The sequence below is a fragment of the Typopeltis vanoorti genome, chromosome 4 (assembly GCF_054136105.1).
Source record: "Typopeltis vanoorti isolate ZY-2024b chromosome 4, IOZ_Tvanoo_1.0, whole genome shotgun sequence".
NCBI lineage: Eukaryota > Metazoa > Arthropoda > Arachnida > Uropygi > Thelyphonidae > Typopeltis > Typopeltis vanoorti.
The window spans coordinates 127,436,141-127,460,760 of NC_143552.1; the positions used below are offsets into that span (position 1 = coordinate 127,436,141).

The following is a 24,620-nucleotide window of genomic DNA, read 5'->3' on the forward strand; positions in this document are numbered from 1 at the left end:
CGAGCAGAGCTGCTCATTTGCTCATATCTCATCCGAGGGGTAACAGCAACAGCCATGCCTCAGTTAAATTCATGGGCTACAGCATTGCCATTCATTACCCCACCCAGGACCTGGGTGACAGCAACAGCCGAGCCTCAGTTAAAACTTCATGGGCTACAGCATTGCCATTCATCACCCAAGCTTCCAACCGGTTTCGAAGTCTCATCAGTGGGAGGTAGACCCAGAAGTGGTGATACTAAGGCAGAAGCAATGGAGAGGTCATATTTACCTATACAAATTGCTAAAAGGTGTACCACCTTATTATTAAGTTACTCTGGATTTAGAGAAAGATGTTGGAAGTTTATTTTCCACTTGGTTAGACTACATAAATTTAGTTTAATCCGTTATCCGAGTGTAAGCAAACAAAGTTTGCTCCTGAAGTATCTTCAGGACTGAGGCAACTCATGGTAAAGGTGGACTAAGCTCAGTATGGGAAATACTGAGACAAGGAGTGATGAGAGCTTAATCCACCTGTACCGTGAGTTGCCTCAGTCCTGAAGATACTTCAGGTGCAAACTTTGTTCGCTTACACTCGGATAAAGGATTAAACTAAATTTATTATAGTCTAACCAAGTGGAAAATAAACTTCCAACATCTTTCTCTAATCCAGAGTTACTTAATAATAAGGTGGTAACCTTTTAGCAATTTGTATAGGTAAATATGACCTCTCCATTGCTTCTGCCTTAGTATCACCAATTCTGGGTCTGGCTCCTACTGATGAGACCTCAATAAAGGTCGAAACCAGTCTGGGTAGTGGCCCTCCCCTTAATGCATAGCATTATACATGTCTGCAAGGAGATGTACTTTGCATTATGGGAGATACTGAGACAATTAGTGATATGAGCTTGGTAGTAATAGTACAGATGTGGCAGCCCTGCAAGAGGATCTGAATAAACTAAACAGATGAACAAGAGATCTGGGGATGATGATCAATAGAAAACTGAAATTCAAGGGGCATATTGCAAAGGTGGTGAAGGTAACACAGAGGATTGCTGCAATAATGAGAAGGACGCTGACCTGCAGAGATAAAACAGTTATCATTCCATTGTATAAGACCCTGATCAGACCACACTTAGACTATTGTTCTCAGATTTTGGTCCTCCAGGATTTGAAGGGGATAAATTAACTGTGGAAAGAGTACAAAGGTGGATAACAAAGACGGTTTCAGGACTGTACAGTGTTAGTTATGAGGTTCGGCTGAGGAAGTGTGGACTGCAGAGTTTGGTGGATAGAAGGAGGAGAGGTGATATGATTGAGACTTTTAAACTGTTGAGAGGTGCTTACAGGGTCGACACTAGGGAGTTCTTTTGCTTGGTGAAACAGCAGACAGAAGTGATGACAAGGGGCCATCTCTGGAAGTTACGAAAGGAAACTGTGAGCAACAGGGTGAGGAGTGGTTTCTTTGCCTGGAGGGTGGTTGAACTGTGGAATGCATTGCCTGATAGAGTGGTGAGAGCGAGAAAGGTCGATGAGTGTAAGGAGTGGTATGATAGACTTTGTGTTTCCTAGGAGGGACTTCTCTCAATAAGTCTTGATAGACTTTGTGTTTCCTGGGAAGGACCTCCTGCACTGAGTCTTTTGACTCCTAGGAGGCCTAAATAATAATAATAATAATAATACATATAGCAAACTGGAAGATAAGAGAAATAGCATATAAATAAATAAAATTAGATCAAATATTAAGTGAAAGAAATTTTCAAATAGTAGCAATCACTGAAACAAAAAAGAAGTTAAAAGCAACCATAGAACTGAAAATTTTAATGTAATATATAGTGGAGTTGACAGAGACCGAAGAGCTCAAGCAGGTGTTATGATTTGGATTATAATTCCCTTTCAGAACAGTTAAAACATTATAAGTTATGGAATGAACGAATAACAGAAGCTAAAATAATATATATATATATACAGGGTGTTCGGGATAAATTTGACATATTTATAATTAATTATATTTTTCCGTAAGTTACATGTATTAACACACACTTCTCTTCATTTAAAAGTTTGGACCCTTCTTCATTCATATACAAGATGTCAGAAAGGATGGATAGCTGGAACCCACCTGAATCATGGAAGAGAATAACTTGTATCATGATGATTCGTGCCCGCCATCAAAATAAGGATATTACGACTGCTGCCCAATGCTCCCTGAATACAGTAAAAACAATCAGGCATGAACTAGAGACTTGCAATGGTGACTACGAGGATGTAGCAAGAAGAAAGATCCCTAGCAGACGATCTGATTGCGTTCGTACAGCAGAATTCCTCGCAAATCTGCAGGAACAGGTGTTGAAGAACCCTGGCATTGGAATTCGGGCTTTGTTCGTGGAGTTGCTAACTGTAGTCAAGCCCTGGATAACAAGGGTAGCCAATGGTAGGCCGTATGTATGGCAGCAGGATTCGGCCCCTTGCCACACCTCTGGGAAAAGTCAAAAATGGTTGTCTGAAAATTTCTACGACTTCACCAGTCCAAATGTTTGGCCTCCAAACTCCCCAGACCTTAACCCCATGGATTATTTTGTATGGGGCGCAGTTGAAAAAGACACCAATCGCACTTCCAGTAATACAAAAGCCCAGTTAATGGATAAAATTAAAACAGTTTTTGCGGCCCTTCCCAGGGAGACTGTAGCATCAGCTTGTTCGAGGTTCCGAAGCAGAATTGAAGCTGTGATCGATGCTAATGGTGGTTATTTTGAGTAAATCTTGTTGATAGTATTGTAATTAACTCTGCCTGTAATGTTTTTTTGTCAATTCATTAAATTTAATAGATACAAAGAAGATTTTCTTTTTCCTTACGAAACTGTCAAATTTATCCCGAACACCCTGTATATAGTATAATAGGATAACCAAGTTATTTTATAAACTTGGTTATCCTAACATTCAATATCCCCAAGGTAAAAAATTTATTACATATAGTATAATATATATATATATATATTTAATTTTATATATATACACACACACACTCAGCTTGACAAATATCTTCCTCATGGTGAGTAACTATGGTGAGTAACTTGCAGATCAAACAAAAAAATATTTTTATTTAATAAAAAATAACTTTTTAATTAAGTGTTTTAACTTTAAAAAACACAATTACAGCACAAGTGGTCAGTTTATGGAATTTTCACTGACTTACTGAGACATATAATTAAAAAAATAGAGGTCTTGGTGAGTACTTTTGTTCGATATATTTGAGCCTTGAATATACACACACACACACACATATATATATAGTGCCAAGTGGTTAGCATAAATATATATATATATATATATATATATTTAATGCTAAGGTTTGAATCATGTAGTGGGCATGGATGTTTGTGATTGTCTTTCACCTTCATACACATTATTCATACAACTATCTATACACTCTTCCAAGATGGAGTGGGTGACCATGGGAGAAGTAGACCCAAGCCTCCTGTAATGGAAGAGTCCTTTACCCAGCAGTTGGGAAGATATAGCTAAATATACAGATATATTTAGCAATTTACATTAATCTTCATGTTAAAACTGAACAATAAAAATCAATATTTTTTTTTAAATTTGATTCTTATTTCCTCGTATATGTATATTTTAATATTTTCTCACATTATGTTTAACTAGATTCTTTCCCTTTCCCCTTTTTTTTGGGTGAAGGGGAAGGATTAGACTTCAACTCTTTCTTACTTCCTACCCTCTTGATGTCCCTCTATATTTTTTCATGCAATATATTTATATATATGTTTAACTCTATCTTACACTTTTTGAAGTTTCATAGCAGAGAATAAGTCATACATTTATCTACAGCTATCTGAAGATGAAAAAAAAAATCACTGTTTCATCTTCTAATTCTTGTGGAAAGGCTTAGACGTTGGTTATGCATTTTTACTAAATAATTTAAGGAAATTACAACATAAACTAGGATATACAAAATAAATTATAATATACTTCCAATATTTCAGCAATGTCACGTTGGCATTTTCAAGGAACTTAAGAACAAGACACATGCACGCAGGCAAAAAACAAACAGTAAGCGAGGAAGAAGCAGGAAGCTATTCTTTCTCTTAAAGTCCTGATGGTGTCCCCTAGTGAGCAATGTTGGTATTCTTGGGTGATTGGGCTCAAGGTCTTCTGATGTAGGTTTCCCAAATTTGAGGCAGTCTCATGCAGCCAAATTTGTTGAGGTTTGGATTGTTTCTTAGGGCTGAAGCTGATTCCATGAAAAGCCTTTCATATTTGTATTTACTGCGGTGTATTATCGTGGCTTTCTTCCACCGTATTCTATGGCGGGTATCCAGTGCATGGTCCACAAGACCAGAGTGGCTGTATTGGTGAAACTGGATGCAGTCCTTGTGTTCTGAAATTCTGATATTTGCTGTCCTACCTGTTTGGCCAAAATAGGACAGCTTACAGCTGCAAAGGACCTGGTATACACCAGGTAGGTCTAGGGGGGGGGGGAGGTTGGTCTTTAGTAGAGCGGATAAGGGAAGCCAATTTTTTATATGGTCTGTAACAAGAAGTTAAGTCATGTTTTTTTTTAAGGATTTTTGTAATTTTTTCCGAGGTGCCTCAGAAATAGGGTATGGTGATGGATTTAGAGTAATCCTTGTTGTGAGTGGGGGGGGGGGGTACTGGTTTCAATATTTTTTGGATTTTTTTTTGGAGGGGGGTAGCCATTGGCTGAGAAAGTGTTGAGAATGTGGTTTAGTTCTGTGGTTAGGGCATTGTTGTGTAGTGTCTTAATGACTCCATATTGTTGCGAGGAGGGATGGTGGGATTGTTGGTGAATGTATCTGCCTGTATGGGTGGGTTTTCTATAGACTGAGAAAACCAAGGTTCCATCAGACTGGTGGGTAACTAGTGTGTCTAAGAAAGGAAGGCAGTTGTTTTTTTCCTCTTCCAGGGTGAATTTGATTCTGGGGTGTTGGTTGTTTAAGTGTGTTAGGAAGGAGAGGAGTGCATTGGAGCCATGTGGCCAAATAGCGAACACATTATCAACATAGCGAAGCCAAATGGCTGGTTTTTTCCAGCCAAATGGTTGGACATCTTCTAGTCAGTCAGATATAACAAAGTATGTGTTCTTTTACTGTTTTTAATTTTTTTTTTATATTTCTAAATTTTGGCTTATTTTTATTATAAATTACAACTAATTTAAAATTATTAAATTTTAAATTAATAACTTAAAACTAGTCAATTATCATTGACTAGTTTTAAGTGGGCTTGAAAGTGGTGCAAGTATTTCTTTAAGATTCTGGCTATTTTTTTTTTATGTACCTCAGACATAGGGGAAGGTGATAGCATTACTAAAATCTTTCGTGGATTGGGGGAAGGATTGATTATTATTTTTTGATGCTGTGGGAACTTTAAACCATTAGATAAAAAAAAGTGTGGTGCATATGATTGAGCGCTGCTGCAAGAGAGGCCTAAGGTTAAAAACTATATGGGTTAGTATTTTAATGACACCATACTTCAAGATTCCAGTTTACATCCTAGGCCAACAACAGATATCCATAGAGGCTGCCCCACTTAGTTAGGACTCTAATTGTTTGATCCATGTGTTTCGCTTAGTTTTGTGCTGCCTTGTGTGTTTGTGAGTGTGTGTGTGTGTGTATGTGTGTGTGTGTGTGTGTGTGTGTGTGTGTGTGTGACAAATCTCATATTGTACTCTCTGACAATGTCCATAACTGAGATGAAATAGTGGAATAATTAAATCTTATTTTTAATTCTTTCCTAGTATTATTTCACTCCGTTTAACTTTTAGCATGAGTTTTTCTCAGCACTTAAGCCTTAACACATTGGTGAGAGGGGCCCATCATATACACATTGGTAGATGTAGATATATAGCACAGCAGAGCAGTTCAGTTAGATTGGTTAAAATTATTGTTGAAGCAATTAATGTTATGAGTCCAGTACATTATATCCATTATTGCCTATGTTTTCTGGCCTGTTTGGCTGTTTTACTAGATAAAAAACCTGAATTTCTAAGAGACCAAAACCTTTACCATCTCTGATGAGACTGGCGGATTCACCTTCAGCTGAAAGCCCATGTAAAATTCTTCACATCTAGAAAGGATCTTTCAACCAGATCTTTCCATCCTCTGGCTGTTTTCCAATCACTACTGCTTGCAGATCATTGTACTATAGATGATCTTCAAGCAGTAGTGATGGGAGAATGTATAAACAAGGTATCTTGCATGGAAAGTGGAAATGGCAATCAGTTGCTGGAATGGGTGGTTAGTGCCCAGGTGCTGAATCTTTTTGAAGCAAGGTGTCATATGTAGTCTGTTAAGTGCATGAAGATCTCCTGCAATGAGTCTTGTGACACTATCAAAACCCAGGAGACTTCGTAGCTCAGTCGGTATAGATGAAGCCCTTTGGCCGGAAAGACCTAAGTTTGATTCCTGTCAATGACGTGAAGAACTTTATCTGGTCTCTTTTGAAGAAAAAGGTGAGTTAGATAGCCTCACAAGGAGGTAGAGGGTTTTTTCACCTGGAAACTCGGGTTTTTCGTCCCTCAGAACAGGCAAACCGACTCCGTGAACACACGCGAACTTACAATCATAAGATAAATATACTTAATCCCTCATTAAGAGGGCTCAACCCACCCCTTCCCAAAGGGACAGGAGGAGAAAGAGGGAAGGAATCCCATTATGAATAAATAAATAAAGCCCAGAATGATACCGTTTTAGTACTGCTGTCTGTTGTGACTAACTTATACACTTAAAAGGCATATTTTAACTAATGCTAGCTTGAAAGTACCACTGAAATAAAAACACTAGCTAATTTTAAGTCTCTGAAGATTTTTTAATTATCTTCTTTTTTTGTGGAGAAGCAGCAGAAAATGTTTTCACTCTTAGATAAAAGATCTAACAGTGGAAAAATATAAACAGACCGAAATACAAAACTGGTTATACAATATTACAAGCATGAAGGATGATCATTATAATGAAAAGGTGAATTTTTTGTTATATTTAAACAAAATTTAGAGTTTTTCTGCCATGCAAGACAGGATGAACACTGAAGAAGGCCGTACTCCAAGAAATCAATCAAAAATGCAGGAACTAAATCATATTGCAGAAAAACTGGGCTGTACTCCTACACAGTTTACCATTGGTAAGTGATAAATACATTATCTGTAAAAACTTATTGGTCATGACGATGAATGGAAGTATTTTAAACTTGTGCTGTTAATGATAATTTTTTAATGTTATTTTTTTATTTATTATACTTCAATCAAAAAAAAAAAAATAATAATAATAATACTTGAGTTTCACCTATCAATTTTAGTACTAGGAATAGTTCTATTGTTGATACATGTTAAAATATTTGTTACTTTTAAAATCTTTTTGTATTATTCTTTGTAATAACAGATTAAGTCACAATAATGCTTATCATCTTTCAAAAATCAGTGATAAGCATTATTGTGACTAATCTGTTATTAGTCATAGAGCTCATGGAGTAAATTTTTTACAGTGCAATAATTGCTATGTTTGTTTCAAGAAGGAAAATGAACATGGAATTTAAGGCAGAATGATGAGGAAGAGAGTATTCAGATTATGATTATGCAAGAAGTTCAATGATTGAATATATAGATATGATACATAGAGAGAAGGATGCAGCTAGAATTGGTGAACAAAGTGTGAGTGAGAATGTCTGTCAGTAATGAGCATAGGTTGGATGAAATGATTATTATTATTATTACGTGACACCTCCAGGGAGTCCAAGGGACCCATTGAGGGAGGACACCTACTCTACAACTCTCTGTCTCCACCACTCAATCCACCAACTACAACGAATTGCAACTACCATCACCATCTACACCAATGGCATCTACTGCCCACCACCTCCACTAGTATTTTCACAGGCAATCACAAACATCCATGCCTACAGCGGGATTCGAACCCGTAGCCTTTTGGCTGGAGAGCAGATACATTAACCACTTGGCCAACCAGGCCGGAATAAGATATTAGTTTGTGTACATTAAAAAAAATGAAAGTGATATGAGACCTAATGAGGATGAAATTGGACAATTCAAGAAGTAATTTTATATAAAAAGGAGAGTGAAATTTTATAAAGAAAAGATGCTATGTTATGATGACACTGTAGAGAGATTCAATTGTAAGAGAGGTATGGTGGATGATATTGTACAATGATGAAAAAAACAGAGCTCTTTATATGAAAGGAAGGAATGGATATCAGAGCTGGTGGTGGCTGCAGGCACCAGTGACTTGAAAATAAGGGGAAAAAATGTTGTAAAGAATCTTTTAAGTAGTTGTGATAGTTTGAAGTTGCAGTCTGGAAAGTAGTCAGCATGTATCCAGTTAATGATAAGTGAAGCAATTATTATTATTTTAGGACTTAAAGAAACATAACCTCCAAATAACTTTTAAATCCTACATCAAATCAGCTATTTTTATCCACTCCTCCATATTATCAGATTTCAGTGGAATCAAAATATTCATTGCCAAAGATCCATAATCTCATTCAAAAAAAATTACAGTATACCTTAAATCCATTCAGTTTTCACACTTACTCACTCTCAGACAATGCATTCCATCCATGAAAAAATCTACTTCTCACATCCATGCTCATATTTTCCTTATACAGCTTCCAGAGATGGCCTTTTGTTCTACCCCTTGTCTCCCTATGCTCTATGAAAAATCTACAACACATTAATCTGATAACAGTCCCTCATGAACTTATGTGTTCATGAGGGACTGTTACCAGATTATATCCCCTATTCGAACAATGAAAATAACATTTTATTTTGTACAGAAATTAAGAGTACATCATCAGTGTGTGGAAACAACAAGCAATTCAAATAATAGGAATATTAAGTAAATATAACAATCAGTTTACCAAAACACACAAACACACTTGGTAGAAGTAATTTTTGTTTTTAAAACTATTTTTGATGTTTACATAGGATGAGAATCTTCCAAACTTTTGAATGACAGAGATAATCATTCCAATTCAGGTTAGGCTGGCATGAAAGGGCTTCACAACTTTCTTCAAAAAGGCATTCATATTAAAAACTGCCACAATAGAGAAGATGAGCTCCATCACACAGTATCCTGTAGGATCGATATTAATACTTTATTGTGCCAGAGCAAACTTTTGAGGTTTCAGGTATTCAGCATAACGCTGTATTATTATTATTATTATATTCACAAGGGATCTGGTAAACACCAAATAAAAATAGAAGTGACATTTATTATTATTATCCAGACCTCCATGGAGTCAAGAGACTCATCATGGGAGGTCCTTCCTAGGAAACACAAAGTCAATCATACCACTCGTTGAACTCATTGACCATTCTTGCGCTTACCGCTCCATCAGGATTCCATAGTTCAACTATTCTCCACGTAAAGAAACCCTCCTCATCATCTTGCTCACAGCTTTCTTTTGTAACTTCCAGTGATGGCCACTTGTCATCACTCCTTCCCACTGTTCCACCAAGTGAAAGATCTCTCCAGTGTCAACCCTGTAACTACCTCTCAACAGTTTAAAAGTCTCAATCATATCACCTCTCCTTCTATCTACCAAACTATGCAGTCCACATTCCCTCAGCCAATCCTGTACAGTCCTGAAACCATCTTTGTTATCCACCTCTCCTCTGCACCCTCCATGGTTAATTTATTCCCTTCAAATCCTGGGGACCAAATTTGAGAACAATACTAAGTGTGGTCTGATCAGGGTCTTATACAACAGAATGATAACTCTTCTATCTCTGCAGGTCTGCATCCTTCTCAGTATTGCAGCAATCCTCTGGGTTATCTTCACCACCTTTGCAATATGCCACCTGAATTTCAGTTTTCTATTGATCACCATCCCCAGATCTTTTGTCTCCCCGACTTCCTCCAGTACAGCTCCTTCAATTGAGTATGTAGCCTTTCATCGATGTATCCCAAACTTCAAGACTTTACATTTTGCTGCATTAAACTGATATCCACATTCATTTGTCCATCTGTGTAGTTTATTCAAATCCTCTTGCAGGGCTGCCACATCTGTACTATTACTAATAACTCTTCTCAGCTTTACATCATCTGCAAACAACTGAATATCCCATTGCAATCATTGACAATGTTATTGATATAAAGGATAAACAATACAGGTCCCAGTACTGAGACCTGTAGAACCCACCACTTGTAACCTTCTGCTTCCTTGATATTGCCCCACCATATCTCTGATACCTATCAGAGAGGTGTGTATGTTGTGATTTGCCAATCCTGAATCCAGTTCACTAAATTGACATCTAAACCCATGTGCTGTAACTTAAATATCAGCTTATCATGTGGTACCCTGTCTGCCTTTGCAAAATCCAAAAAAAAAAAAAAAAAATGGCAGCGTATGCCTTTCCCTCATCAACTGCTCTTGTCACTTTATTATAAAAGGCAACCATATTACTTAAGCAAGAGTACCCCTTAACAGATCTATGTTGCTCACAGATTTCACCTTAATCCCACATATATTATGTGAGATTAAAGTGAAACTGCTTCAAAATTCTACCAATAGGTTCAGAGATGCTAGAAATATAAGGAATAGCAGTGAAGTAATGAGATAAAATTTGTATAAAATCATGTATTCAATTAATTGTCTGATACATAGTGGTCACCTTCAAAGTAACTTTCCCTGCACAAAAAACACGAAGTCCAACATTTCTTCCATGCAGTATAACAGAACTGGAAGTCCTCCAGTGCTATTAGCTTATTTATGGCCCCCTGTTGTGACTCTTTGATTGTTTATCTGCAATCTCTGGACTCACCCATAAGATATGATTTGCAACTGTTTAAGGATTTCTTTGTAATAAATTTGATTGACAGTCACTCCAGGAGGTACAAATTCTCAACAGTGGACAATGCAATGGCTATCAAAAAAAGATGACAATCATGATTTTCATTTTAGACCTGCTATTTAGATGCACTAAAAATGTATTCAATGTGTCAGGGCCATGCAGCCAAATAGCAAATACATCATCAACATAGCGTAGATAGAGACTAGGTTTGATGATGTATTTGCTATTTGCAAATACCTCATCATACATCCCGAGTATGAGGAAAGATTGAGAAGATGTACTTTTCAGAGTCTGGTGGACAGGAGACCTACAAGTTGGTAAGGGGGGGTTGTTATAGGATCAATGTTGGAGTAGTTCTACAGAAAATAGTGGGAAATCAGGGGAGAACCAGAGGTCATCCCTGGAAACTGTATAAAGAGGGTGTGAGTAGGAGAGTGAGAGGCAGGTTTTTTTCGTGCAAAGTTGTAAATGATTGGAATGCCTTGCCTGAGAGTGTGGTGTCTGCAAGGAGTTTGAGTGTGTTTAAGACTATGATGAGCTGTGTGTGTGTGTGATAAAGGGACCTCCCAGATGAGTCTTTGACTCTATGAGGTCTTGGGGATAATAATAATAATAATAGCTCCCATTTAATTGTTTGTATATTTTCCCTTTCCATGTAAAATAATCTGCCTGTACTGTGAATTTAAATAGCTGAAATATATCAGGGGGAAATTGTGAATTTAGTAAATTAAGGGTTTCAGTTAATACATTCGTGAATAGTGAGGTGATATCAGAACTCACCATTAAGTCTGAACTTTTTAAGGTGTGGTTTTATAAAATACTTTTTAGGTGGGTAGAATTTTTAATGAAAGAGGGAGAATTTTTTTGTGAAAGTGGCTAGTAGTTTGGCTAAATATTTAGCAAGTTTATATGTAGGACTATTTATACTATCTACAATAGGGCATAAAGGTGTACCTTGTTTGTGAATTTTTGGAGCTCCACATATTCTGGGCGTTTTAACGTGGAAGGGCTTGAGCTTGTTGACTGTTTCTTTAGGCCAGAAAATGACTTTTTTCAATAATTTGTGCACCTTATTCTTTTGTGAGTTGGTGGGATCTCGATCTATAATTTGGTATGTTGACTGGTCTTGGAGAAGTGCTTGCATTTTGCTTTCATATTTTGTTGTATTCATCCCCACAGTTGCGTTTCCTTTGTCTGATTTGGTTATGGTAATGTGGTTATTATTGTGTAGCTCTTTTAGAGCCATGATTTCTTTATGTGGGATATTATTTTTGGGAGGCTTAGAATGGACTAGGACATTGACTACGTCTAACCAAATATTATTGGCTCTGGAGCAGGTCATATATCCCACATTGAACGGAAGCCAATATTTTGGCTTTTGGAACTTCTTTAGGAGTAACAGCAAAATTGTTCACCAAAGGACAGATTCTCTCCTTTATCACATCCTGGAGTCTACGAAGTGCTCTGTTCATGTCACCGAGCCTACTATGGACAGACAGGAAGAACTGTGGACATCTGCCACAGTGAACACAAAAAATATATCCAGCACTTTCGCTATGGCAAGTCGGGTCTGGCAGACCATGCTTTGGATACCCCTGCACACAGGATCAATTGGAAAAAACAAAAGTGCTGCGCAGAAGCTTTTAAAGTCAGAGAGGTTGTTCATGGAATCAGCAGAAGGCCTTGAAACATATCCCAAACCTCAAAAAGTATGGCTGTATAAATCTACCAAAGATTTGGAAGAGACAGTCATCCTAAGACCAAATTAATACCTGCTTTGTCTCTGCCAGTTTTTTTTTTTTTTCCAACTTAGATGGCGTCTAATTAGGACTTTAGTCTTTGTGTTGCACGCTACAATTACTCATACTAGTCCCACTGTTACACTGGATTGCGATTGTCTCGCTACTGTAAACTGTAACAAACTTTGTTTGTGTGCTCTGAAGATGCTGGATAGAATACCAGCGAAATATTAGCAATTAAGTCAATAAATAGTTATTTTCTTATCAATCTGTGTTGCATCTATACCGTTAAAATCCAATCAACATACATGGAGGTAGTTTGATTTTAAAGAGTAATGCAGCAATTTCAAAATGCAGTTTGTTAGCATTTTCACTTGAAAGACCAGAAAGATTGTGTTCAGTATTATGTAAAAAATTAAGATATATTATTATTATTATTATCCTGAGACTCATGTAGTCAAAGACTCATTTAGGAGGTCCCTTTTGTCATATACATACACACATGTTGTTTATTATTTTAACGGTATAATAGAACACAGAAACTAAGTAAATAATTAATTTATTAACTTGATGCTGATATTTCGCTGGTATTATAACCAGCATCTTCAGAGCACAAAAACACTGTTTGTCACAATACGCGAGACTAAAACAACATGGTGTAATTAAAAAAAATTGTAGCAGCAACACAAAGACTAGAGTCCTGATTTTGGCGCCCTCTATCTGGAAAAAAAAAAAACACTATCATATATTACTAGAGTCCTAGAAAAGTGTTAGTTTTTTCTTAATATGACTGTCTCCCAGATCTTCGGCAAGTTAATACAACCATATTTGTTGAGATTTTGAGTGTGTTTTAGGGCTTCTGTCGCCTCTAAGAACAATCTCTCTGATTTATACGGGTTTCTGTGTAGTACTTTTGTGTTTTTCCAGTTGATCCTGTGTGCAGGGGTATCCAGTGCATGGTCTGCTAGGCCCGACTTCCCATAATGATAATTCCGGACGTATCTTTTATGTTCGCTGATGCGGATGTTCACAGTTCTTCCTGTTTGACCGTAGTAGGCTTGATTGCATGAGCAGGGTACTTGGTAGACTCCTGGATGTGATAAAGGAGGAATGCTATCCTTGGGTGAGCAGATGAGGGTGGCTAATTTGCTACATGGTCTGAATGTAGTGCGTAGTTTATGTTTATTGAGAATTCTTGAGATCTTTTCGGATGTGCCTTTAATGTAAGGGATGGTGACTGTTTTGTTGTAGTTCTCTGTGGTGGATGGTGGGAGGGGTTTCTTAGGAGTGTTTAGTATTTTGTTTATTTTATGTGGATTGTAGCCGTTGGCCAAGAAGGTGTGGCATAAGTGAGTCAGTTCAGCAGTCAGAGCCTTGTCATTGGAACAGATTGCTCTCGCTCTATGGGTTAGCATTTTTAATATGCCATATTGTTGAGAAGGATGATGGTATGATTGTTTGTGTAAGTATCTGCCTGTATGTGTGAGTTTTCTAAAAACTGAAAATGATAAGGAACCATCTGGGAGACGTGTGATGAGTGTATCCACGAAGGGAAGACAGTTGTTGGTTTCCAGTTCCATAGTAAAGTGGATTTTTGGATGTTGGCTATTTAAATGTGCTAAGAATGTTTTCAATGTCTCAGGGCCATGTGGCCAAATAGCAAGCACATCATCAACATACCTTAGCCAAAGTGTTGGTTTGAGAGTGGCTGTATTGATTGCTTGTTTTTCCAGGTGTTCTATGTAAAAGTTGGCTGGGGGGGGGAGCCCATGGCTGTCCCATCAATTTGTTTGTATATTTTCCCTTTCCATGTGAAATATCCTGCATGTATTGTGAATTTGAATAGTTCAAATATATCAGGGGGGAAGTGTGACTTCAGTAGATTGAGGGTTTCTATTAGTGGTACATTTGTGAATAGTGAAGTGATGTCAAAGTTTACTATTAAGTCTGAGCTTTTTAGGGTAAGGTGTTGTAAGATGCTTTTTAGGTGTGCTGAATTTTTGACAAAGGAGGGAGAATTGTTTGTGAGAGTGGCTAGTAGCTTAGCTAAATGTCTAGCCAGTTTGTATGTGGGACCATTTATACTGTCCACAATTGGGCATAGGGGTGTGCCTTGTTTGTGAATTTTTGGTGCTCCATAGATCCTCGGTGTTTTAACATGGAAGGGTTTGAGTTTGTTAACTGTGTCTTTGGGCCAGGAAGTGACTTTTTTCAGTAATTATCGTGCCTTATTCTTTTGTGTGTTGGTGGGATTGCGATCTATAATTTTGTATGTTGACTGATCTTGTAATAGTGTGTGCATTTTGTTTTCATATTCAGTTGTGTCCATCACCACGGTTGCATTTCCTTTGTCTGCTTTTGTTATGGTAATCTGGCTGTTGTTGTGTAGCTCTTTTATAGCAATGAATTCCTTATGTGGGATATTATTTTTGGGAGGCTTGGACTTGATTAGGATGTTGGCCACATCTAAACGTATATTGTTAGCTATTGTTGGTGTACTTAAACAAAATTAATAATTTTGTTTAAGTACACCATGTTGTTTTAGTCTCGCGTATTGTGACAAACAGTGTTTTTGTGCTCTGAAGATGCTGGTTATAACACCAGCGAAATATCAGCATCAAGTTAATAAATTAATTATTTACTTAGTTTCTGTGTTCTATTATACCGTTAAAATAATAAACAACATGTTAGACGAACACATAAGTCTGTCCACACGTTTAAGGATTCTTCACGGAGACGATATCGTACGCAAGACACGACAATATGGTAAGTGGAAGTTGAAATTGGCGCAGCAACTAAACAGGCTAGCCTTCTTAAAGAGGTGCCGAGATACCAAATTAATACCGAACTGTTTTAAAATCAAAAACAAGTTCCACTCGGCCAAAGCCCAACGCATCTATAAACAAGCGAGTGTAGCACTGTTTACGTGAACAAATTAGCACCACTCGCCTGGAATTAACAAAAGCAAATGCAACCATCAGCGCATTACGAGAATCACTGCATAATATTCTAAATACGGAACTTTGGCAGATCTTAGAGAATATCACCAACGCAATGGCAAAAAAAAGAATTCGACAGTCAAAAACCGGCACCAAAATAAGTTCAAAAATCTCCAACAACAGAACACCATACAACGACCGCAATTACAACAAGACCTCGTCGTCGTGAATCTGTCACTCACCTGAAGCAAAGCAGCCACGACTGCTTTAAGTTGAGGGCACAACTGTGCCATAACCCCCAAGCAAGTTCCAAAAGCCGAAATAATGGCGTCCATCGAAAGAGGAATATACGACCTGCCTCCAACAATAGCTAACAACATACGTTTAGATGTGGCCAACATCCTAATCAAGTCCAAGCCTCCCAAAAATAATATCCCACATAAGGAATTCATTGCTATAAAAGAGCTACACAACAACAGCCAGATTACCATAACAAAAGCAGACAAAGGAAATGCAACCGTGTTGATGGACACAACTGAATATGAAAACAAAATGCACACACTATTACAAGATCAGTCAACATACAAAATTATAGATCGCAATCCCACCAACACACAAAAGAATAAGGCACGAAAATTACTGAAAAAAGTCAATTCCTGGCCCAAAGACACAGTTAACAAACTCAAACCCTTCATTTTAAAACACTGAGGATCTCAAATTCACAAAACAAGGCACACCCCTATGCCCAATTGTGGACAGTATAAATAGTCCCACATACAAACTGGCTTGACATTTAGCTAAGCTACTAGCCACTCTCACAAACAATTCTCCCTCCTTTGTCAAAAATTCAGCACACCTAAAAAGCATCTTACAACACCTTACCCTAAAAAGCTCAGACTTAATAGTAAGCTTTGACATCACTTCACTATTCACAAATGTACCACTAATAGAAACCCTCAATCTACTGAAGTCACACTTCCCCCCTGATATATTTGAACTATTCAAATTCACAATACATGCAGGATATTTCACATGGAAAGGGAAAATATACAAACAAATTGATGGGACAGCCATGGGCTCCCCCCCCCCCCAGCCAACTTTTACATAGAACACCTGGAAAAACAAGCAATCAATACAGCCACTCTCAAACCAACACTTTGGCTAAGGTATGTTGATGATGTGCTTGCTATTTGGCCACATGGCCCTGAGACATTGAAAACATTCTTAGCACATTTAAATAGCCAACATCCAAAAATCCACTTTACTATGGAACTGGAAATCAACAACTGTCTGCCCTTCGTGGATACACTCATCACACGTCTCCCAGATGGTTCCTTATCATTTTCAGTTTTTAGAAAACCCACACATACAGGCAGATACTTACACAAACAATCACACCATCATCCTTCTCAACAATATGGCATATTAAAAACGCTAACCCATAGAGCGAGAGCAATCTGCTCCAATGACAAGGCTCTGACTGTTGAAGTGACTCACTTATGCTACACCTTCTTGGCCAACGGCTACAATCCACATAAAATAAACAAAATATTAAACACTCCTAAGAAACCCCTCCCACCATCCACCACAGAGAACTACAACAAAACAGTCACCATCCCTTACATTAAAGGCACATCCGAAAAGATCTCAAGAATTCTCAATAAACATAAACTACGCACTACATTCAGACCATGTAGCAAATTAGCCACCCTCATCCGCTCACCCAAGGATAGCATTCCTCCTTTATCACATCCAGGAGTCTACCAAGTACCCTGCTCATGCAATCAAGCCTACTACGGTCAAACGGGAAGAACTGTGAACATCTGCATCAGCGAACATAAAAGATACGTCCGGAATTATCATTATGGGAAGTCGGGCCTAGCAGACCATGCACTGGATACACCTGCACACAGGATCAACTGGAAAAACACAAAAGTACTACACAGAAACCCGTATAAATCAGAGAGATTGTTCTTAGAGGCGACAGAAGCCCTAAAACACACTGAAAATCTCAACAAATATGGCTGTATTAAATTGCTGAAGATCTGGGAGACAGTCATATTAAGAAAAAACTAACACTTTTCTAGGACTCTAGTAATATATGATAGCTTTTTTTTTTTTTTTTTTTTTTCAGATAGAGGGTGCCAAAATCAGGACTCTAGTCTTTGTGTTGCTGCTACAATTTTGTTTAAGTACACCATGTTGTTTTAGTCTCGCGTATTGTGACAAACAGTGTTTTTGTGCTCTGAAGATGCTGGTTATAATACCAGCGAAATATCAGCATCAAGTTAATAAATTAATTATTTACTTAGTTTCTGTGTTCTATTATACCATTAAAATAATAAACAACATGTTCGACGAACACATAAGTCTGTCCATACATACACATAGCTCCTCATACCTTAATTCTTGTAGATAAACTTATACATTTGTTACACATGACTTTAAATTTTTCAGGAAATGACAATGTATACTAAAATATTAATTAAAAAACTCTAATCAATACCTTCCAATTTCAGTTATGTTACATTGCCATCTTCTGGGAACATAAAACTATGATATATGCATGCAGGCACTAACAATGAGCATTAGAATTGTTGTTAGTGCCTGCATACACATAAATTTTTGGCAATAAAAATTTGGAACATAGCATACATGGCATACATGTAGTGTAGTGTAGTATGCCATTAAAAATAACTTTGTAAAATGTTTTAAATCAGTAACTAAATTATTTCATTCTGGTGAGTGATTTTTTTAAAATAGTTGGCCATAAAAAATTTATAGATAGAAAACTTTTAAAATCTGTAAAATTTATTTTTAAGATATATATAGGCACACTAATCGAATTTTAGAGGTGCACTAATCGAATTTGGGTATCAAAAAAAATGACACACTAATCGAAAACGCACTAATCAGGGTTGCATTAATTGAGGGATTACTGTATTTTCCCTTGCATCTTTTTTTTCCCCTCCCACACACAAAATGCAGAAGGGCCTATAGCAAACAGATGTCTTGCATGTGAGCAGGATCAGGAAGAGTAATCTGTTGATAATCTTCATGGGGGAAGCTGTTCCACTGAATTGAGGTGGAAGGAATGAAAGATGACTGGAAGTATCAGGTTCAAGTATGCAGTTCAACTGTAAAAGGATGTTGAGAATCTGCAGCATGAGTTCCCATAGAAGCAATGCAGAAATGAGAGGTGTAATAGATGCTAGTTCTGCTGAACAATGCCCATGGAAATATCTGTAGAAGAGATACAATGCAGAAACTGATTTTCTATGGGGAAAGTGGCTGAAGAGAGGAAGGACTCTTGCTACTCAAGCAGTAGCAAGATTATTCCCAAGCTGATCAGGAAGCCTGCAGCAGACAGGTTACCATTGGGTTCAGTCCCATGTACTATCTGGTGCCAGCCTGTGGGAACAGCTTTACAGCTGTACCCTCAAATGGAGGATGTGCTTGCTCCCTAATTCATTAATAACAGTCTGTTGAGGATGCCCAGCAAAGCCATTTATATATATATATATATATATATATATATATATATATATATATATAGTCAGTCTTTGACTTAACAATGTATGTGACTTATGACCAACCATACTTACTGCCAGCAGCGCACTCAAGATTTAATCTTGGGGAAAAGGGGGGCCCAAGTTGAGTAGACAATTTGAGAATGCATACTACACATCGCATACGACCTATAACTGAGTATCTGCAATGATTGCTAATTCATAAGTAGTATAGAAATAGAAGACACGACACAACATAAATTTAAAAAAATGAATTTTAATCAGGAAAAGATTTTTGGAAAATTTTCTAGTGTTTTTATTTTTCCTTTTATTTGGGGAGCCAGAGCCCCAAAATCCTCCCCCGCCTTCTGGGTGTGCCACTGCTTACTGCAGCCAACTCCTGGTTGAAAGGCTTATACATTGGCTATTCATAACTATTATTTTTTCAAGAAATTACAACATATGCTAAATATTAATTATAATAACTTTAATTAATACTTCCTATATTTTGGCAATGTTACATTGCGATCATCAGGGATCATAACAGCAATGATATGTATATGCGGTGGGCAAATGAGACAAGGAAAGCAACCAAGGTGAGGGCCTAGAATCCTAAACGGAACCCCCCCCCTCTAGTGGGCTAGATTGGATGGTTTTTGCTGTAGGACTGAAGATGAGTGCTTCCCAAATTTGGGACAAGTGCAAAAAATGCACCTAAATTTGTTGTGGTTTGGAAAGTTTCTCAGATTCCAGGAGCAGCCCCTCATATTTGTATTTGCTGCAGTGCAAAAGAGTGGCCTTCTTCCAGCATATCCTGAGATGAGTGCCCAAAGTATGATCAGCAAGTCCTAAGTGGCTGTAATGGTGGAAATGGATGTAGTCCTTGTGTTCAGAAATTCTGATATTGGCTGTCCTGCCCGTTTGGCCATAGTAGGACAGTTTACAACTGCAAGGGACCTGGTAGGTCTAGAGAATGTGTCTGGTCTTTGTTGAGGCAGATAAGGGATGCCAATATTTTTATGTTTGTAAGTGGTTGTTGGGTTGTATTTCTTTAGGATTTTTCGGATATGCCTCAGATATATGGAATGGTGATAGATTTTTGAAATCTTTGCTCTAAAAGAGTGGGAGAAGGAAGGTTGTGGTTACAAGGTTTTAATATTTTATAGATTATGTGGAGGTTCTAGCCATTGGCTAAGAAAGTGTTGAGAATGTAGTCAAGTTCAGTAGTTAGGGCACTGCTATCAGGAATGGTTAATTTGCCCTGTTATATAGGGTTTTTATAATCTCATATTGTTGGGAGGACAGGGTGATGTGGCTACTGGTGAATGTATCTACCTGTATATGTGTAGGTTTTCTGTAAATGGAGAATACCAGGGATCCATCAGGCTGGCATGTAATCAGTGTCTAGCAATGGGAGATTGTTGTTGTTTTCTTTTTCTAAGGTAAACTCAATCCTGGAGTGTTGATTGTTTAGATGTGTTAAGAAAGTGTTTGACAAGGTACTACCCAGACCTGTTTAAGTTCCGGATTACCTCTCCAAAAACTCGTATGATCAGCCAGCGACCTGAGTGATCATTAACTCACCTCCCCCCACCACCAACCAGAGCCATAATCTCAGCAGTGGCCCCACCCCAGAGGCAGGCAAAGCCCCCCCCCCCCAAGCAGAGCTGCTCATATCTCAGGAAAGACCCCTTCTGTGCAAAGCACATCCTTGAGAGCCAGATCCAGAAACATCAATAGCTGAGCATCAGTTAAAACTTCATTGGCTACAGCTGTGCCACAAACACTTCTGCACAAAAGCACTTCAGTGGGAGCTAGACCCAAAGGTGATACTAAGGTTGAAGTAATGCAGAAGTCATATTTTCATATATGAGTTGCCAAAAGGTGTCTCACCTTATTATTAAATTACTCTGGATTAGAGAAAGTTGTTGAAAGTTTTTTCACTTGGTTATACTATAAATTAAACATACCAAGACATTATATACTTCATTATATACTTCATTTAATCCTTTATCCAAGTGTAAGCAAATAAAGTTTGCACCTAAAGTATTCCCATAATAGCATTATACATACCTGTAAGGACATGTGCTTTGCATTATGGGATACTAAGGCAAGTGCTGTGAATTCATCAGCTTCTATATACGAGTTGTCCCAGTCCTGAAAATACTTTAGGTGCAAATTTGTTTCCTTACACTTAGATAAAGGATTAAACCAAGTATATAATTTCTTGGTATCCTTAATTTATAGTATAACCAAGTGAAAAAACTTCTTCCAACATCATCTATGTAGCATAGCCAAACAGTGGGTTTATGTGAGGCAGAATTTAAGGCTTTTACTTCAAAGATCTCAATGAAGTTGGCCAGGAGTAGAGCGTGGAGAACTCATGGCTGCCCCTTCTCTATCTGTTTGAATGAGATATTCATGAATGTCTCACTCAAAGATGCCCTAGACTTTATTCAAATTAATTTTCCTTGCCAAACAAGATAGACAGAGTTCATGATGAACTGAAACAGGGCTGAGATAGGACATATGACTTGGATAAGGTCAAGGGTGTCTTTGAGTGACATTTATGAATAGAAAGGACACATCGAAACTGACCATTATGTCAGTTTGTTGGAATGTGAAATTTGCTATAATGGCTTTAAAGTGGGCTGACTTTTTTATGTGTGAAGGAGTGTTGCCAGTATATTGTGAGAGCACTTTGGCTAATTTGCATGTAGGAGAATCAATGCCATCCACAATGGGATGTAATGGTACATTTTGTTTATGGATTTTTGTTAGGCCATATATCTGGGGGTGTCTAGAGTTAAACGGGTTTGGTTTATTGGTGATTTCCACAGGTCTAGAGTTGACCTTTTTAAGGAAATGTAGGATTATATTCTAAAGGAAGGTAGGTAGGGAGAGTGATTTTGAAGTAAGGAGGCAAGCTTACTTATGTAATCTTTCTTGGTTTAAAACCACCGTAGAATTACCCCTTATCTGCTTAGGTAATTACTATTTTATTGTTGTTTTAATTGCTTGTAGAGCTTCATATTCCTTCTCTGAGAAGTTGTTGCTTTTTAGCGGTTTGCACGGGTAAAAACACTGGCTACTACATACAGTCTGATGTTGTTGGTAATATGGGTGGGAAGGCCAAGGACACCTCACCTGCTTGTATCATTATTTCTTCTGCAGGAATTTTCTTAGGTGGAATTTTGTTTAGCCATCTCATTAACATGTTCACTGAATACCAACTCACTCCTGCAAACCATGGAACAGGATGTTATTGCTGTCTTCAAGGAATATTATTTAATAAATACTTTTGCTCAAGCTAATGTTGCTACTGAGGATGAGAAAATCCTAAGAGACTTTTGGAAAGAATGTAATACTTGTAGATACAACATGAAGTCAGGTGACAGAAGGTTATGTGAATGATGTTTGGAAGAAGCTGCTGAAAATGTATGTTCATATATTCACAGGATTTCACAAAGACAAAGCCCTGCAAGAGATTGGCAACAAGATAATGCTGCTGGGTAAAAGAGGTCAAAATTGGCAATGAAGATGAAGACAGAGCAGTTGGTGGAAACTGTGGAAAAACTCTCAAATGAAGACCTTATAGAGCTAGAAGCACAGATGTTGCATAAGAAAAAGAAGAAGAGAGGGGGGGGAGAGAAATCAAGACGTTTAAAAGTGTTTACAGTGGAAAAAGATTTGCCTCTGTTAATGAGGTAATTCAGTTGTGTGAAGAAATTGAAATGATTTAGCAAAGTAGACAGAACAATGCAAGCTATAATTGCTTGCTACAGAGAAATTTATGTAGAAAAGAAAAAGCAAACTGTGCAGATTAATTTGGATATAGTGTAGAAATATTTAAAAAAAGCCCACTCCTGCTGTTACCTCACTGCCTGAAGATGAGCCTAGACCTACCACAAGTTATGCATCTGGTGAATCATCCTCAGAATGCTTTGTTGCAATTCCTGAAGCATCTGTTGGTAGTAATGTAGCTTTTCCTGCCTCCTCCAATAAATTATCCAATCAATAAAGCAACAGTTTTGGAGAATTACTCTATACATTTTCAGCTGATTATCTTATTAGTAAGCTCAAGGAAGCACTGTACACTCAAGTTTCATTATTTCTAAAGTAGAGTATCAAGTAATTCTATGTTATAATTTGTACATTGTATTATTTCATTATAAACAAACAGTAAAATTAGTTAAAAAAAAAAAAAACAGACCTACACATTTTAGCATTCGGGAATGTTAATTTTTAGCATATGTTTTAAGATTCATATAATAATTTTCAACTTGCAACCTTTTCACCCAGTGATGAGATCATCAAAACAGAACGCTGCCATAAGTTGAGGACTAACTCAACTTATGAGTCAAATTAGTTAAAAAAAAAAAGGAAAAAAAAATACATTTCTTTTTTTCTCCTGCCTCTTTTTTTTTATAAATGCATTATATAACATTAAAAAAAATTGAAGTTGGATGCTATGTAGCTTATTAACTTAGAACCAGTTTACTGTTAACATGCTGTTAATAACCAACTTATTTTTAATATTGCAGCATGGTGTTTAAAGAGTGAACAAGTTCAATGTGTTTTAATAGGTGCATTATCTGTAGACCAACTTTATGACCATCTTCAAGCAATGCAGGTAATGTTACATTTTAATCAATAATGAATTTAGAATTCAGTTGCTTTTTAACAATTTTTATGTAGTTAAAGATGATTCATATTTGTAATTGCATATCTTGTTTTCTCAAGTTGTAAACTGAGTATAGATATTTCCCATGTAACAGAATAACTTCACTCTATCTTTATTATTATTAATCAGGCCTCCAGAGTCAAAAGACTCATCATGGAAGGTCCTTCCTAGGAAACACAAAGTCTATCATACCATTCGTTGAACTCATTGAATGTTCTTGATCTCACCACTCTATCAGACAATGCATTCCACGGTTCGACCACCCTCCATGCAAAGAAACCACTCCTCACCCTCTTGCTCACATCTCACTTTCGTAACTTCCAGTGATGGCCACTTGTCATCACTCCTTCCCACTGTTCCACCAAGTGAAAGATCTCTCCAGTGTCAACCCTGTAACTACCTCTCAACAGTTTAAAACTCTCAATCATATCAAATCTCCTTCTTCTATCTACCAAATTATGCAGTCCACATTCCCTCAGCCAATCCTGTACAGTCCTCAAACTATCTTTGTTATCCACCTCTGTACCCTTTCCACAGTTAATTTATCCCATTCAAATCCTGGTGACCAAATTCGAGAACTAATAGTCTAACTGCAAATAACTAAATAACATATTTAGTTATTTGCAGATGATGTGAACCTGGGAAGGGTTATTAGTAATAGTGCAGATGTGGCAGCCCTGCAAGAGGATTTGAATGAACTAGACAGATAGGGCAAATGAATGTGGATATCAGTTTAATGCAGCAAAATGTAAAGTCTTGAAGTTTGGGATACATCAATGGGATGCTGCATACTTGATTGGAGCAGCTGTACTGGAGGAAGTAGGGGAGACAAAAGATCTAGGGGTGATGATTGATAGAAAACTGAAATTCAGGGAACATATTGCAAAGGTGGTGAAGGTAGTCCAATGGATTGCTGCAATACTAAGAAGGACACTGACCTGC

General features: G+C 37.4%; 1 protein-coding gene across 1 annotated transcript in view; it reads left to right on the forward strand.

The window, feature by feature from the left end:
- LOC150107665 (voltage-gated potassium channel subunit beta-2-like) overlaps nucleotides 1-24,620 on the forward strand; it is a 257,488-nt gene that overhangs the window by 225,477 nt on the left and 7,391 nt on the right. The window contains exons 13-14 of the mRNA XM_090392162.1: nucleotides 6,999-7,125; nucleotides 23,539-23,627. Of these exons, the coding sequence (XP_090248288.1) occupies nucleotides 6,999-7,125; nucleotides 23,539-23,627 (216 nt within the window). The remainder of the gene's footprint in view (nucleotides 1-6,998; nucleotides 7,126-23,538; nucleotides 23,628-24,620) is intronic.